The 15,275-nt window shown below is 34.7% G+C and overlaps 2 protein-coding genes across 4 annotated transcripts; both read left to right on the top strand.

Annotated features, from left to right (window-relative positions):
- The first annotated feature begins 453 nt into the window (after nt 1–453).
- LOC105802701 (SKP1-like protein 21) lies at nt 454–7,183 on the top strand. 2 transcript variants are annotated; one of them, XM_012634504.2, is made up of 11 exons: nt 454–617; nt 2,628–2,917; nt 3,397–3,621; nt 3,910–4,101; nt 4,192–4,302; nt 4,499–4,577; nt 5,333–5,436; nt 5,512–5,693; nt 6,255–6,314; nt 6,400–6,533; nt 6,844–7,183. In XM_012634504.2, the coding sequence occupies exons 2-11, from the start codon at nt 2,882–2,884 to the stop codon at nt 6,858–6,860; spliced, it is 1,140 nt and encodes a 379-aa protein (XP_012489958.1). In that variant the 5' UTR covers nt 454–617; nt 2,628–2,881; the 3' UTR covers nt 6,861–7,183. The 2 variants fall into 2 exon arrangements, with proteins under 2 accessions (XP_012489958.1, XP_012489959.1); XM_012634505.2 differs by lacking the exon at nt 6,255–6,314.
- Nucleotides 7,184–9,722: 2,539 nt separating this feature from the next.
- On the top strand, nt 9,723–15,068 carry LOC105802700 (signal peptide peptidase-like 4). Of its 2 annotated transcripts, XM_052624350.1 has the most exons (14): nt 9,723–10,012; nt 10,996–11,154; nt 11,306–11,417; nt 11,628–11,744; nt 11,912–12,063; nt 12,199–12,381; nt 12,616–12,650; nt 12,895–13,057; nt 13,270–13,323; nt 13,464–13,560; nt 13,674–13,812; nt 14,160–14,230; nt 14,573–14,656; nt 14,784–15,068. In XM_052624350.1, the coding sequence occupies exons 1-14, from the start codon at nt 9,878–9,880 to the stop codon at nt 14,897–14,899; spliced, it is 1,617 nt and encodes a 538-aa protein (XP_052480310.1). In that variant the 5' UTR covers nt 9,723–9,877; the 3' UTR covers nt 14,900–15,068. The 2 variants fall into 2 exon arrangements, with proteins under 2 accessions (XP_052480310.1, XP_052480311.1); XM_052624351.1 differs by lacking the exon at nt 9,723–10,012 and having other exon boundaries at nt 11,005–11,154; nt 11,313–11,417.
- Nucleotides 15,069–15,275: the final 207 nt, after the last annotated feature.

Genomic DNA, 15,275 nt, shown 5'->3' on the forward strand with positions numbered 1-15,275 from the left:
AATAAGTCCACAATCACATATTATGTATCATATTTTTACAAAGTTGAAGTTGAAATAATAAAATGAAAAAACAATAAATATAGGCTTAGTTGTGAAACTGAGAGGAAAAGAATTATATTAATCCTTATTAATTTCATAATTTTCTTTAATTGGATAAAAAAAGGAATTTAGAATTTTCTTTAAAGAGAACTGCATCTTGGGTATTTCCAGGGTGGCTGGTGGGGTGGGCGGAAATGGAAAAATAAGAAAAAAATAAGAAAAAGAAAAGAGAGAACCACCTAACCCTAACCAACTCTAATAGGGTTCACGTGCGTGTGTGAGAGTGTGTGGGGACGTTTTATCGGACCCTTCGCTCGTCGAAAGACAGCGACACGGCTCGCACCTTGGGCACAATCCCTTCCTTTATTTTCCCTTTTTCCACAATATTTATCTTTCCGAAAATTTAACTTTTTTTAAATAAAAAAATTTATACGTTATAAATTAAAGAAAAAAACACTATATTTTTCTCTTTCTTTTTCCGTTCTCTATCTCTCATTTATCCATTTCGGAGTTCGCCGACAACCGCCATATCTGAGCAGTTCGAAAGCTTTGAAATCTCTGCTGCTTTCTACACACAGGTACAATCGGAACCACGCCTTTTTGCCTATGAATTGCAAAAATAAATGAAATACTATATATTTAACATTAAAAATGAAAGAGAAAATCGGTTTTGTACTTTTCTGTTAAGATTAACTTTCTCGAATCGTTCGTTCATTGTTTTTGGTTTATCTTTAGGATCGATTGGTGACGGAAATGTGTTTCATTTTCTTATTCTGATTTAATTTTTTGTTCAATTTATTAGTTCCCGATACATTAGCTGCTCGACTGTCTGAGCTAGGTAGGTTTAGGTTTTTTATTGATTTTGCAAATAAATTTCTGTTGATTTGATGCTCTCCGTGTTTTAATTTGTTAAAAAGGTGTTTGGTTGCTTAGAAAACGAGTAGAGGTAATAAGACTAGAAAAAGTGTAGGAAAATGAACTAAATTTAATATTGAATTGTAACGCGTTTTTGGTTGTGTTGGTAACTAATACATGCAAGAAATGAAGGTAATAAAGGTGGAATGGTTTTCTCCCAGAAGCACGGCAGATGAAAGTTTTCGCTGCCACGTGGTGTTTCAGTATTTTTTAGAACTGTTGAGTGACCTAGCTCTCCTTCTTGGTAACAATTTAAGTTACCATAAGCTGAATAGCTCATTTTAAAAGTCAATTACGTAAAAGGGTAATAGAGGTGGAATGGTTTTAATAACAGAAATAATATTCTGGAGTGATCAAAATCAGAATCTTTGGAGGTAGGGTCAAATAAGGACTAATTCAGGAATGGTGGTAATCCAGCAAAGGTAGTTTTGTACGGAGTACAGTTAGAGAAATTGGATGTAATGCACGCGTGTTTATGATTTATTATCCACACGCAACAAAGACAAATGGAATTAAGAGGTGAAGTACTGAGAGGATACGTGTTGACTTTGGAAGAAGGGTTTCATTTATCTCGCGTTTACCATTTGCGCATCAACAGTGGGGCTATTGCTGCATAACTTTGAATTCTTAATTGATAACTATAGTTTATCGGGGGAGTGCTTAACAATAGGTGTCAAGCTCTGTAACAGAAATTTGTATGTTGATTTCCTATGAGGGAATCATCGTGCCATGACTCCTGCTTGTCCTGCTGCACTGAAACTATCTGTATGCTTAATGTTGGAGTTTGGTTCTTTAAAGCAAATTCAGCAGAAAGAAAGTATTTTTTCTTGGTCAGAGAAAGGTTGAGATAATCCTAGTAAATGATTTACTTTTTCGAGTTTCGACTACTTTGCTATTTTCCCTTGCAATGTCAAGTATTTTAATTCTGCTGCTGGCTTTGGCTCTGATGCTAGTGGTTGCAGCAACTAGAATCATGATAACATTGAGATCCCTGTTTTGTTTTGAAAGGCCAATATTTTGCTCAGTCGGAATGGTTTTAACAGTGTGTCAAAGCTTAACTCAGACATGGATAAAAAATATTGATTGACAGAGTCGGTTTATTTGGGTTCTGGGGACAGCTTTTCGATGTTTAGTGCAGGGCTTAGGTGTATATTTTCTTGTAACATGTTATGTGATTAACTTCGGTAAAAGTACCATGGAGGCCCTTATACAAGGAGTCAAATTGCATTTTGCCCTCTCTACTAAAAAATGGGCAAATTAGTCCCTGTTCGTAAAATCAAAGGCCAAATTGGTGCTTTTTGTTAAAAATTTAATTCATTTATTCTGTTAAAAACTGGCGTAGCTGACAAAATAACAAAAAGGTGTGTACCTTATATTGATGTACAAGAACTGGTTTTTAACAGTAGAATTGAATGAAATTTTTTACAGAAGGACCAGTTTGCTTTTTGATTTAACGTACAAGGACTAGTTTGCCCATTTTTTGAATAGAGGGGGCAAAATGCAATATGACTCCTAGTACAGGGGCCTCTATGGTACTTTTACCAATTAACTTCTTAACTTTAGAAATTTGTCTATATTTTGATACAATTGTTTATTAATGCAGTTATTCTAATTGAGCTGAAATATCTGTTGTAACTCTGCTGCATATTTTTGTATTGTTTTTGATTGAACAGCTTCATGATCCAAGTTTAAGTACTTCTTGAGATCTACCTCCAAAATCAATGTTCGTGCAAGTGGGAAAATTTCCATTGATAATAGTACCCTGGGAAACTTGTAGGTTTGAGAGTCTCTATCACTTAAGAAGTGCAAAGCCGTTGTTTGATCTACTTTACTCAACCTTTTGAGTTCCAGAGAAGCAGGGTGCAGAATTTATCCCGCAACAAGCTTTACAGGAAGTCCTTTCTTGGTGTTTAAAATTTAATTTGAAATGTCAGAAGTGGATATGGCAGTCATTAAACCTGAGGTAAGATGTTCTGAGTCCTCTTAAATTATAGAGTATTTATTTTCCTGGTGAAGTATGTCCTTTTTTCTATTCACTTCTTTTATGTTTTAGGTTGATCATAATTATATAGTTCAAAAGAGAGAAATTTCTTTCAAATTCTTCCAGATTCTGTTGGTAGGTATCAGAGGCATATTGTTCAGGATTATTTGCATTTCTATAGAAACTAAATAACCTAGGTAACTTGGAAAAGATTTAGCTCTGGTGCAATATGGACCTAAACATTATGCTGTAAACAAATTTGTTTGGCTGTATTCTTAGCAATTTATCTTTTTGATCTATTTATTGCGGGCACCCCATTGGAATAATGTCTTGAGAGGGGTGGTGAATGACAACTATGTTTCTATTTGGTGAATTTGGTTTTCATAGTTTGGCTGGGCTTGGTTGGTTTTCGAGTGTATCTTTAAGTTTTTATTCTGATGCCTTGCTGGATTTGTTCTCAGATGATGAAGTCATACATTTGGCTTCAAACTGCTGATGGCTCAATCCAACAAGTGGAACAGGAGGTTGCAATGTTTTGTCCCATGATATGTCATGAAGTGATACAAAAGGGCATGGGATCCTCCAAGAATTATGCTATATCTCTTCCGCAGCGAGTCAATCCTGCCATGTTAAGCCTAATTCTTGATTATTGTCGGTTTCATCAAGTGCCTGGTCGCTCTAACAAAGTAGGTTAAACATGTCTCTCAATTAGCATTTACCTCTTATATTTGGTGTTATCCTCTTGCTTTCTTTAATAGATGTTTAATCTTTCTGGAGTGGCATATATGGAGCCAATTTTAACTTCCTTTAGGTATAGATGGCTTTTTTTTTTTTTTGGGTGTATAATTCATTTCTTTTGCCACTTCTATTTCTGGAAAAATAAAATTTATATGTGTTTCTAGGATAATTCCATGTAGCAAACTAACACTGAGCTTCCTTTCCCATTCATTTGTGTTTGTTCTTTCTGTTGGAAGGAACGCAAGTCTTTTGACGAAAAGTTTATCCGAATGGACACAAAGAGGCTTTGTGAGTTGACATCTGCTGCTGATAGCCTTCAGTTAAAACCTCTAGTTGATCTTACTAGTCGTGCCCTTGCACGAATTATTGAGGGAAAAAGTCCTGAGGAGATACGGGAGATATTTCATTTGCCTGATGATCTTACTGAGGTGTGTCTGGTGCTAGTTGAAACCTCCTTATTTATGATGTCTGTTCTCTTAATCTCTTTCGTATCCTTAATACCTATTTTACTGGTTTAGGAAGAAAAGTTGGAGCCTCTGAAGAACACAACTGATGACCCACGCATTCGACTGTTGAATAGATTGTATGCAAAAAAGAGGAAGGAACTAAAGGAGAGGCAGAAACTAAAGGTCACCGTCTCTTGTTTTTGCTTTTACTTTTTGTTTTTCCTGTTTTCTTTTATTATTTCCTACCCTTTGCAATTTTACTTATTTGTAAAGCCTTTTTCTGGTTTAGATGAACTTGCTTTGTCAATTAATTTTATAAGGCATCATTACACACTCCTCTTAATATGCGTGTAAATAAATGAAAACTTCTGTGTCTCAGAACATTGAGGTTGAAGAAGAGCGTGTTGATGATCGTTCAGTTGATGATCTCTTGTCATTTATTAATGGAGACAATGGAGGTATGCTTAAGTTTCATTTTGATATAGTTTGAATATATTTAATTTTCTATCCAAAGATAATAGTTCTTTAAACCTTCTGTTTTAAGAGTATATGGTTGATTGACTTGCTTATATTGTTAGAATAGTCTTGATAGATGGTTTTACTGATGAGATAGCTCTTCTCCTAGAAAGAATTGTAAAATTCAGTTCTGTTGTGTTTGCATCTCATGTATCATTCTCAACCTCAATGCCCAAATATCTTTTATTTCCCTGCAGTCATTTGGGCGTCTGAGGGCTGAAAAGTGAATGATAGAACTTCGACTGGACAAGAGAAGCAATTTTTTTGTGTTTCTTTATCAGAAACCAGTTTGATGATCTATAATTGTGAAGGCATGGAAAACACATGATGTTTCTTTGAAGATTATGGAGAGATTTTAGTGAATAGGATTATAAAATGATCAAGTGCTTATTTGTTTCCTTCAATTGTCATTGTTGAGGATCCTTATCTAGAGTAGTTTTCCAACAAACTAAAATTGAAAATTGTCGAGATTTTTTACTCTATTGTGAATATCAAGTAACTGATAAGTGTTTAGAGAGCTAATTATACTTGTTTGTTTTATATTTGGCATTGGTACCAGCACATAAGTTTTATATATTGGAACTATAACCATTTAAATTGTTCTGCTTTCATGGATACCATAAGCTTTGCCTCTTAGTCTTCCTTTTATAATTCCTTCTGAAGGCCTCATAGGAGGTAAGGGAATTCTGTTTTGCAGATTCTAAAGGAATAAAAAATTCAAAGAGTAAAAAGAAGAACCGAAGAAGAAAAGATCAGCAGAAGAACACATCTGCCAATGAAGCCATTAAAAACCATAATAAGGTGTGAACCTCTAGATTATTCTTTTTTTTTCTGTTGGAATATTGACAAGGTACTGAAGTTCCTCTCCTGTTCCAGGAACCAAATGGTCTTAACCAAGTGTGCCATAGTGCCGAAGTTGGTCAGAAAGTTCGGGCTGGTGTTGGTGCTACCTCAAACTTACATGATGTCAAAGATGATATTTTTGACAATAAGAATGAGCTTGATGATGGTGATATTGATGACGAGATTGATCCGGCATTGAAAGAAAAAATAGACAGGTAAAGACGAATTTTTGCCTCTAAATCTTCCTGTTCCTCTTTGCTCCCTTCCTCCTCATCTCCTCTGGAGCATTGAAGGAAAAGTGGTCACGTAACCCTGTGCTTTAAGACTTCGGTGTTTTCATCTTTTTCAATTGCCTTTTAGTCTAAGAGAAATAATTCATGATTTTGTGGTTTGACGTTTTGTCTTAAGTGGTTTTTTTTTGCATATTTGGGAGGCAAAATAAGGGTTAAAGATATGCTGGGTTTGTTTCTCCTTTCTCTCGTTTTTCCCTTCTCCATTTTCTGTCGATTTATTACAGACAAGGTGTCCCACTGAATGAGCTTCCAAATAAACATTGTAAAGACTAGACTTTAGACACTATGACCTAACCTTATTTGTTTCTCAATGATAAATGTGCAAGTCCATTTATATATCTAGAAGGAAGCGCTGCTGCATCTCTTTGACAGTCTGATATTGTGTTTATTCTGTATATCGGGACTATTTTGGAAAATTTAAAGAATCTGAAATCATTGGTCTTGACCATTTGAAATCTATGTACTTGTCCATATTATTTTTAGGTATTGTTCATATGAATTGAGGAAAAGTAGTAAGCTGACTGTATCCAATGAAGTAACAATGTCAGTATCTTGTACTCGTTTTAGCTATGTTGGAGGAAGTTTGTATATATAGCCCAAATTATCTATCTTTTTATCTTTTGTTTAGGGAGGTGGAAGATTTTGCCCGTAGATTGAATTCAGATTGGCCAGAAAGAATGCAAGAAATTCTATCTTTTGGTCATGAAAGGAAACCGGTGCATTTTTCTCTTAATGGAAATGGTTCACTAAGGAGATATGCAAGTATGTTGCTATCCTTTTTCTATTATTAAGTTTGTCTGGTGAAAAGTTTTGATAGAATTATTATCTGTGGTTCTACTTGCTTTTACACCATGTCAATTGTTGTGAAAGTAACTAGTTGAACTTGTATACAAAATAAGCTACATGTTTTGCATTATTTCCTGTTCTCCTGATGATCAGTTAATGAGTTTTCTTGGTTGTGATGGTTGGGTTGGAAGTTAAAACCAAACTTTGTTTTCTCTTTTGTTTTCAAGTCTTGTTTGATCGAACAAGTAAATAGCTAACAGTAAATTATTTGTGTATTGATGGCTAGATTCTGAGCAAAGATGATGAGCACTTCCTTCGTTCGGCTCACAGCGTGAACAATTTTTGATAAGAGGCTTTTCAGGTGGTTGAAAGATGACACCTATAAGGGTTGGGACTTGGGATCCTTGGCATTGTGGATCCTTTGTAAGTTTTCAAATTTCTTTTAATTTTTTTTTTTGTTGTGCTTAGTATGCAATTTTGATTGTGAGGGCAACCTCTTTGTATTTTCATAATAGAAAGAAATAAGAAGGGAACTGTGTTTTGTTGAACCAGTTCTGGTCATATCAATTACTCTTCTCTTGCAACAAAAAACCAAAAGAAAGTAGCTTATCTTTTGTGTGTTAGAATTCATGCTGTTTTCAGTTGGTCTGTATGAAGACCGAAGGGCTTTTCAACTACCATATGAAGGCCTTCTATTCTGGTCACCCACACCATCTAATCACCAATAATTTATGAAGAAATTTTCTTGGGAATTGTTTATAAGCTATGGAATTTGGTTGGATGTTGTTGGCCTGCAGTTTAAAGGGGATATCCGTAAATTCATGTTACTTTACAACTTGGAAGTCAAATGTTCAATATCAGATTGGAATTTGTGGGGCCTTTTAGTGCAAATTTTAGTTTTTTTTTTCTCATTATACTTTTCCCCGCTAAGATTAACATACTATTTATACTAATTATTGTGTACTAAATGCAGTAATATGCCACTTTATATATTATTTTTAATGTATTATATGTCATAGCTTTTTAAGTATTGGTGCTAGACTAGTCCTTGTGAATGTAGATTCCCTGTCGGCATTGAATAAGTGGATATACCATAAAAGGACATGGACCCTACATTATTACGGTGTTGAACATCAATAATGCTCCTCCACTCATTTCGATAGCAAAAATTAGAACGAAAATTGTGTGCATATTTGGTTCATTGGTTGAGAAATATTCAGTTGTCTAACCAAACAAAGCAACCACGGCTTGTTGCTAGGACCCAAAGTTTGTTCTGGTGGATTGGACCCAACATCTCATAAAAATCATAACCGAGCACTGACTGGGTTTTCTTGGGTCATTTGTCCACCACGATTTGAAATGTCCTTTCGAGATACATATACGTATTCTTTTGTATTTGAGATAAAAGATTCCAACTTTTCAAAATGAACAGAATACTATGTATTAATTATTCCGTACTCAATTATAAAATGGTTTTTAGTATTTTGTTTCATTTTGGAAACGATTTTGATCTGTGCCAAAGAAGATCGATTAAACTTGATTTTTATATAATATTGGACAATATGAAAAGGAAAAAAAAACAAAAACATAATTTGAAATACAGAGACATGAAAAGAAAAGTAATATTCTAAATATAATTATAAAGACGACGCGAATGCGTGTATGTTTTCAACGATTTCTTGATAAGAAAATCCTAGCTGAAGTTTTCTCGTACAGATTGAACAGGTGGGCTGGTCGACACTTGTGCCATTTGCCACACGTGTGATCCACCTTTAAAAAGAATAGGCTGCCATAACTGACCGGGTATCCATGTGAGGGCCCGTCCTTTTGCAGCTTCAGTGCCGTCCGTGTCAAGCATCTCTATAGTCGCGTGTTTTGTTTTCATTGGCTGGAAATGGATACAACCAATAATCAGGTAAAATGTAGCGAGAAATCAGTGAGGCTGGTATTACCTAATCCAGATCCAAGTAATTATTTATTATTATGCCGTCTTATCTGTACGGTCTATACGGAAACCTTTAACCAGTTCAGACAGTAGCCGGTAACCTTTGAACTTTGATTACATAGTGTCTGTTTGTCCCACGCGCTCTCTCGATTCCAACTATTTTACACCCCCACCGCCAAAGGGCCTGTTTGGTGACCTAACAATGGAAATGAATCTATTCCAAAAGCGAAAATAAATGTCAGTTGACTTTAAAAAAAATTCCAACCATTTTTATGTTTTCTGTAGCGCAATTAGTGAATTAAGATATAGATATTATTCCAAAAAATTAATCATTATGTGTTAGAACTGCTTTTGGTTTGTGGGAATCACCTCACGTTTTGCTGCCCATTACTTTCATTTCACACATTTGTTTGTGTGATGGTGTATATGTAGTTGGTAAATGTTTTACGAAGAATCACCCTATAAATATCAATTAAGTTTAAGATCTTTAAGTATCGAAAATTTAAAAATAAAAAATATTTCATTCAGTGAGGTTTTTGAGTGTTTATAAGATTTTAGAGATTTTTAATTTTTCTAACAACTAAATTGACGTCTTCGTCGTCAGTAGTTTGACGTGATCGTAAATGATGTCACAAAATTTGAATTTTGATATTTGATTCAGGTAATAATTAAAAGTATTTATGTTTGATCTTTTCGCTACTCTATATTGTAAACTAATATTTATACTAACAATACGATAATAAAAAATAATTAAAAAAGTGTAAACAATGAATTTTTCAAACACTCTAATGCATTAAATAAAAATATAAATTAATAATGAAATGATATCAATTAGTGTGTATAAATAATGATATTCTTTTTGTGAGTACTTAAAGTAAAATTTTACAATAATATTATTCCAATTAAAATAGCTGGTTTATTTATTTATGAATTGATTAAACTACAGTAGTTATTAGTTTGAACACTATTAGACAATGATTGATGGCTTACTTTAATTAACAAGTGAAGTTATGATAAAGTAATAACTACAATTACAATTTAGACTAAGATTTGGGTTAGTATAAAAATAAAACTATAAATTTTGGTTTTCTCCTTGCAACATAGACCAAGTCTTCCCCAAGATAGTAATTGCGTGAGGTGCAGACGCAGAACTAGAGCGTCAACCACACAGTAAAAGAGTAAAAGGCAAATCAAATGCAATCACAGCTATTATCACACGGCGTTTCTTTCATGTTTCGAACTTCAAACGACAAAAAAAAGTGATATTTTTCTTTTTTTTCCCTGCTTCCCATCTTCTTTCACCTTTTTATTTTTTCTCTTGAAGAAAGAAAGAAAAACCCTAGAATCCGTTTCTTGAAGGTAATTATTTCCAAATATGGAAATAAATAGAGGCGTATTAATAGTAGTTTTAATTGTAGTTTCGAGTGCTGGGTTGGGTTTAGCTGGTGATATTGTTCATCAAGACGACGTTGCTCCAAAGAGACCTGGTTGTGCTAATAATTTTGTTCTGGTATTCTTACAAAATTCCTGAACTTTCCCCTCTTTTCTCGTTTTCTTTTTTTTTTTTTTTGCTTTTTTACTTGTTGTCTATTTGGTTGCTGTGAAAATGGATGAATGATGAAAGAATCTTGACTTTTGCTCTTGTACTTGATGTTTGATTAAGTTGTTCCTTAGTATCTATAATTAGTTTAATTGTTTATTTTTAGGATTTATCTACTTCAAATTTTGACCTTGTCTTTTAGTTCTTCCTGTTTGACTGCTGAGATCATGGTGGCAATTTTTTTTATTGTTTTAGACTTATTTTTGTGGTTTTGATCCTGATGGGATTGTAAACATAGGCTCTCTTCCCCCCCCCCTCTCTTGTGGTTTTAGTTCTTCTTCTGTTTCTTAATTTTGGACTTAATAGTAGATTTTCTTACTTCTTTGCTTCCCTTTGAAAATTGAGTTAGAAACGGTGCTTGTATGTTGGAATCTTTATTTCTTTGTTGCATCAAATTCGTTAGTATTAAAGCAACATTTCGTCCCTTAATTCGGTAACTTGTCCCAATTTGGTCTTTGAACTTTTTTTTATCCACATTAGTCCCGGAATTTGGCACCTGAACTTCAATTGGTACTTGAACTTGGATTGGATAAGCTGATGGCGTGAGATTATGAGGTTTGCCACATCATCATTTGAAATTTATACATATATTATAATCTTAAAAAAATTATGAAGAAACTTTTTGTTTTGAAATTTTTTTAAGTGATGATGTGGCACAATCTTAGAGTACCATGTCGTTGTACCTTAACAGAATCTAAGTTCACGGACCAAATTGAGAAAAGCTGTTAAATTCTGAGAGTAATGTGGACCAAAAAATTTCACGAACCAAGGTGAAAAAGTTGCTAAATTTAGGGGCTAAATGTTGCTTTATCCCTGTTTTTTATTACATCATTTTCAAAGTAATGTATATGGCCTTTGCATATTAGAGCTGATTTAATATGTTTGTTTCATAGGTAAAAGTCCCGACATGGATTAATGGTTTAGAAGACAACGAATATGTTGGTGTTGGTGCTCGTTTTGGACCTACTTTGGAGTCAAAAGAAAAACATGCAAACCATACCAGGCTTGCACTTGCAGATCCTCCTGATTGTTGCAGCAAACCTAGGAATCAGGTTTTCTAATTCTAATCTTTTTTACAATGTATTCATCCAATTTGACTCTTAGATATATTCTTTCTGGCGTGCATGTTCTTTCATCTGATCAGTTTCCCTTAAACTTGTTCCTTAAGTCATTCATAATCTTGAATATCTTCTCTGTTGGTAGCTTACAGGGGAGGTTATTCTGGTGCATCGAGGTAACTGTAGTTTCACAATGAAGGCAAATGTTGCTGAAGAAGCCGGTGCTTCTGCCATCCTCATAATAAACAACCAAACAGGTATGTTGGTTCCTTTGTGAACAAAAATAAAAGTGTCCTTTTTTTTTGTGCACAATAAATGATAAGATTCTTACTTCAAGTTAGAAAGTTGAAGAAATTTTGTAGGCATTCATTTTAGCTATCTTTTCATTTTTCAACTGTATCCATCATCATGAAAATTAATAAATCTACTTCTACTGTGATTGGAAAATTTTTAATCTTATTATGCAGAGCTTTTCAAGATGGTTTGTGAATCTGATGCTGATGTAGATATAAAAATACCAGCTCTTATGCTCCCTCAAGATGCCGGTTCACGTTTGGAGAAATATATAAGTAACAACACCATGGGTATGAGTTTCCACATTTCCTTTATGTCAATGTCCTAGTTTGTCCTTCCTCTTTGTTGTTCTGGAAAAGTACTCTCTTCTGGTGTTTTTCTTTTCTCCATAATACCTCTTATGGCATCATGGCAGAATGGATTTTAAAATCTTATGCACCTTTTTATCTCAATGTAGTTTCTGTTGCACTTTACTCTCCCAAGCGGCCGGCAGTTGATATTGCTGAAGTGTTTTTGTGGTTAATGGCTGTTGGTACCATTTTGTGTGCTTCTTATTGGTCTGCTTGGACTGCTAGAGAAGTTGCTATTGAGCAAGACAAGCTGCTAAAGGTCACTTCATTTCTTTAATTGCAAATTTTATGCATTCTTTGTTAAACTCTGATCTAGTACATATAACAACAGTTTTTTTTTTTATAAATTCAACCATTCACCACAGTATTATGTTGATTAATGTTGTATGCACAGGATGCATCAGAAGAAATTCTAGAAGTTAGAGGTGCAGGTTCTAGTGGTTTTGTTGACATAAATACAATGTCAGCAATTTTCTTTGTTGTGGCTGCTTCATGTTTCTTGGTCATGCTCTACAAGCTTATGTCATTCTGGTTTGTTGAGGTTCTTGTGGTTCTGTTTTGCATCGGTGGAGTAGAGGTGCGCTTGTCTTCATATATTTTTATGCTTATTTCATTGTGGCTTATGTACTCCATTTGTTTTATTGGTAGTTCACAAGTTTCTTAATGAGATGCCATATTTGTATGCTTTGTTACCTTTTTCTGACATTTACTTGCAATAAGGCCTGATAGAAAGGACAAAGGGTTGCGGGTGGGGTAGGGGAAGACTCTTTTGAGATGAATGCTGATCCCAGATATCCCTTTATGCTTCCAGGGCTTGCAAACGTGCTTGGTGACTTTGTTATCATGGTATGCATATTCCTCTGAAATTGCTTTTTTTTTTTATGTTTACACGTGCTTGATTGTTCTGCTTTGTAAACATGACTGTAACTGAACATAACTAAAACCAAAGTGTCTCAGAAATGTGAAAAAAGAAATAACTAAATCCTTATTTTTTGAAAAGCAGATCTATTAATAGAATACATGCATTTTCTTTCTAAGTTTTAGTGAACAAGTTGGATCGTGTATGACACTGACTGCCGCAAATATATAGTTTCAGGTGTTTTCAACGCTTTGCAGAATCATTTATTAAAGTACCCTTATTTGGAGCTGTTTCGCATCTGACACTGGCTGTCTGTCCCTTTTGCATAACATTTGCTGTTGTTTGGGCAGTGTATCGTCGTATATCCTTTGCCTGGATAGGGCAAGATATTCTTGTAAGACCCAACTTTTCTAGTATCTTATGTTATTGTTACCTTTCTTTGTTACTGGATTTGTCAGGTGATTATATTGTATCTAATGTGTCCATTTGCTTGTAGTGACTTCTTGTTCTCATTGAAAATTAATGTACTCAGAAATTAGTCTGATTAACACTCTTATCATGGTGAACTGATGATATATGAACCTCCCCTGTTGCCTTCTCAATCAGGGTATTGCACTTATAATCACAGTCCTTCAGATTGTTCGTGTGCCAAATCTCAAGGTATCTTTATTACTTGCCTTTTTCCGCCTACTGCTTAGAGATGCATGCATATAGTATGTGCATGTAGCTAGTTTACATATGAGAATAGAAGAGTTGCAAAAACTTTTGATGTTCTTTAGTGGTGAATTTTGTTGAATCAGGTTGGAACAGTTCTTCTGGGTTGTGCTTTCTTGTATGATATCTTCTGGGTATTTGTTTCCAAATGGTGGTTTCATGAGAGCGTGATGATAGTGGCAAGTGAATATAATATTATTTTTTCACCATTGAATTCTGATTTCTGTAAACCGTTTTGACCATTGAGGGAATGATGTTACTTCCTTTATCCGCTATTATCCTTCTATTTTAGGTAGCTCGTGGTGATAAAAGTGGAGAGGATGGCATACCAATGCTACTAAAAATTCCCCGGATCTATGATCCTTGGGGTGGCTACAGTGTTATTGGATTTGGAGACATTATCTTACCTGGACTGCTTGTGGCATTTTCACTAAGGTACATTGGAGCCATAAGTAACTTTTTTGGTGACATCTATGCCAGGATCAATGAATTAGTTTTGGTCTTTGTTACTTTTGTTGATTCTTTATGCTTTATATAGTTTTAAGACCTTATAACCGAAGACCAAAACATGCTGCTGTAATTTGTTAATAGGCCATATTTACAATAAGTACATCAATAAGTCCAGGAATTATGTCAATTTAGCTTATGAATGTGCTATTTGTTTTCAGAACACTATCTTCATTGAAATGTTATGGTGTGTGGATTTGTTCCAACGGTGAGACGGGTTATTATGTTTGGTCTATTCAGTGCTCATTGACTGATAATGTCGATTATTTTTGCAGATATGATTGGCTGACAAAAAAGACTCTTCGAGCAGGGTACTTCATATGGGCAATGACTGCTTATGGTTTAGGTATGAGAAAACTCTTGTCTGCAGAGCCAACCTGTTCATAGGTGGGCTGTATGTGGGAACTTAGACAAGCTTGAATTTTACTTTGTTTGTTGAGGCTTAAGCCCTTTACTGCTAAGTTGTAGTAATAATTATTTTGATCCTGACTTGCAGAGGTTATCTTCCCTAAATTTGATAATCCCCCGAATTGAAAGGGGAAGAAAATGATATTGTACGGATTTTACCTGTCCCAAAATAATGTGATAGGACTATATTTCTCAGCAGTTTTATTTTCCTTGTCTCCTGCCTTGCAACATAAGGACCATCCACTCATTAATTCTATATCTGTTTAAAATAATTCAACAGGTCTTCTAGTCACGTATGTGGCCTTGAACTTGATGGATGGACATGGCCAACCTGCGTTGCTTTACATTGTTCCTTTCATTCTTGGTAAGTAGCAATGAGATTAAAAGCAGTTTGGTTGTAGTAACATGCAATGCTTTCCTCATAAACCCCAGATGAAATGTTTTCTTCCATTTAAATATCTCTTACAACACGTCATTTGTTTTGGGTGCAGGGACATTTATTACATTGGGGAAAAAGAGAGGTGATCTCAAAACTCTCTGGACAAGAGGAGAACCGGAAAGGCCTTGTCCGCATGTCCAACTTCAGCCCTTAGAACAGAGAGAATAATGGTAATAAAACCCTGTACAATAAGTACCTCAAATGTGTGCCAGTTGATAAACCTTTTTGCTCTTTTAGGTTGTAGAGAAGCTACAAATGTAATATTTGCAGTATAGTTATTGCAACACGTTTAGAAATTAACCAGTAAAACAGACTAGTATGAAACTAGTTCAGCTAATCTCCTAGAAGCTTTACTTTCTACAATCCTGTGTGAACATGATCCCTGTGAACGTTGTGTGTCTACATTTCTCCGAGAAAAAAAAGAGAGCAAAATTTGCGATGCAATTACCAGCGAATGCTATGGATAGACATACGTATATAATGGAATAAACCAGTTTGTAATTGAGGCTTGTTTTATCTACTTGCCAAGGGGAGTATCCTAATA

The sequence above is a fragment of the Gossypium raimondii genome, chromosome 11 (assembly GCF_025698545.1).
Source record: "Gossypium raimondii isolate GPD5lz chromosome 11, ASM2569854v1, whole genome shotgun sequence".
In the NCBI taxonomy this organism is placed as follows: domain Eukaryota; kingdom Viridiplantae; phylum Streptophyta; class Magnoliopsida; order Malvales; family Malvaceae; genus Gossypium; species Gossypium raimondii.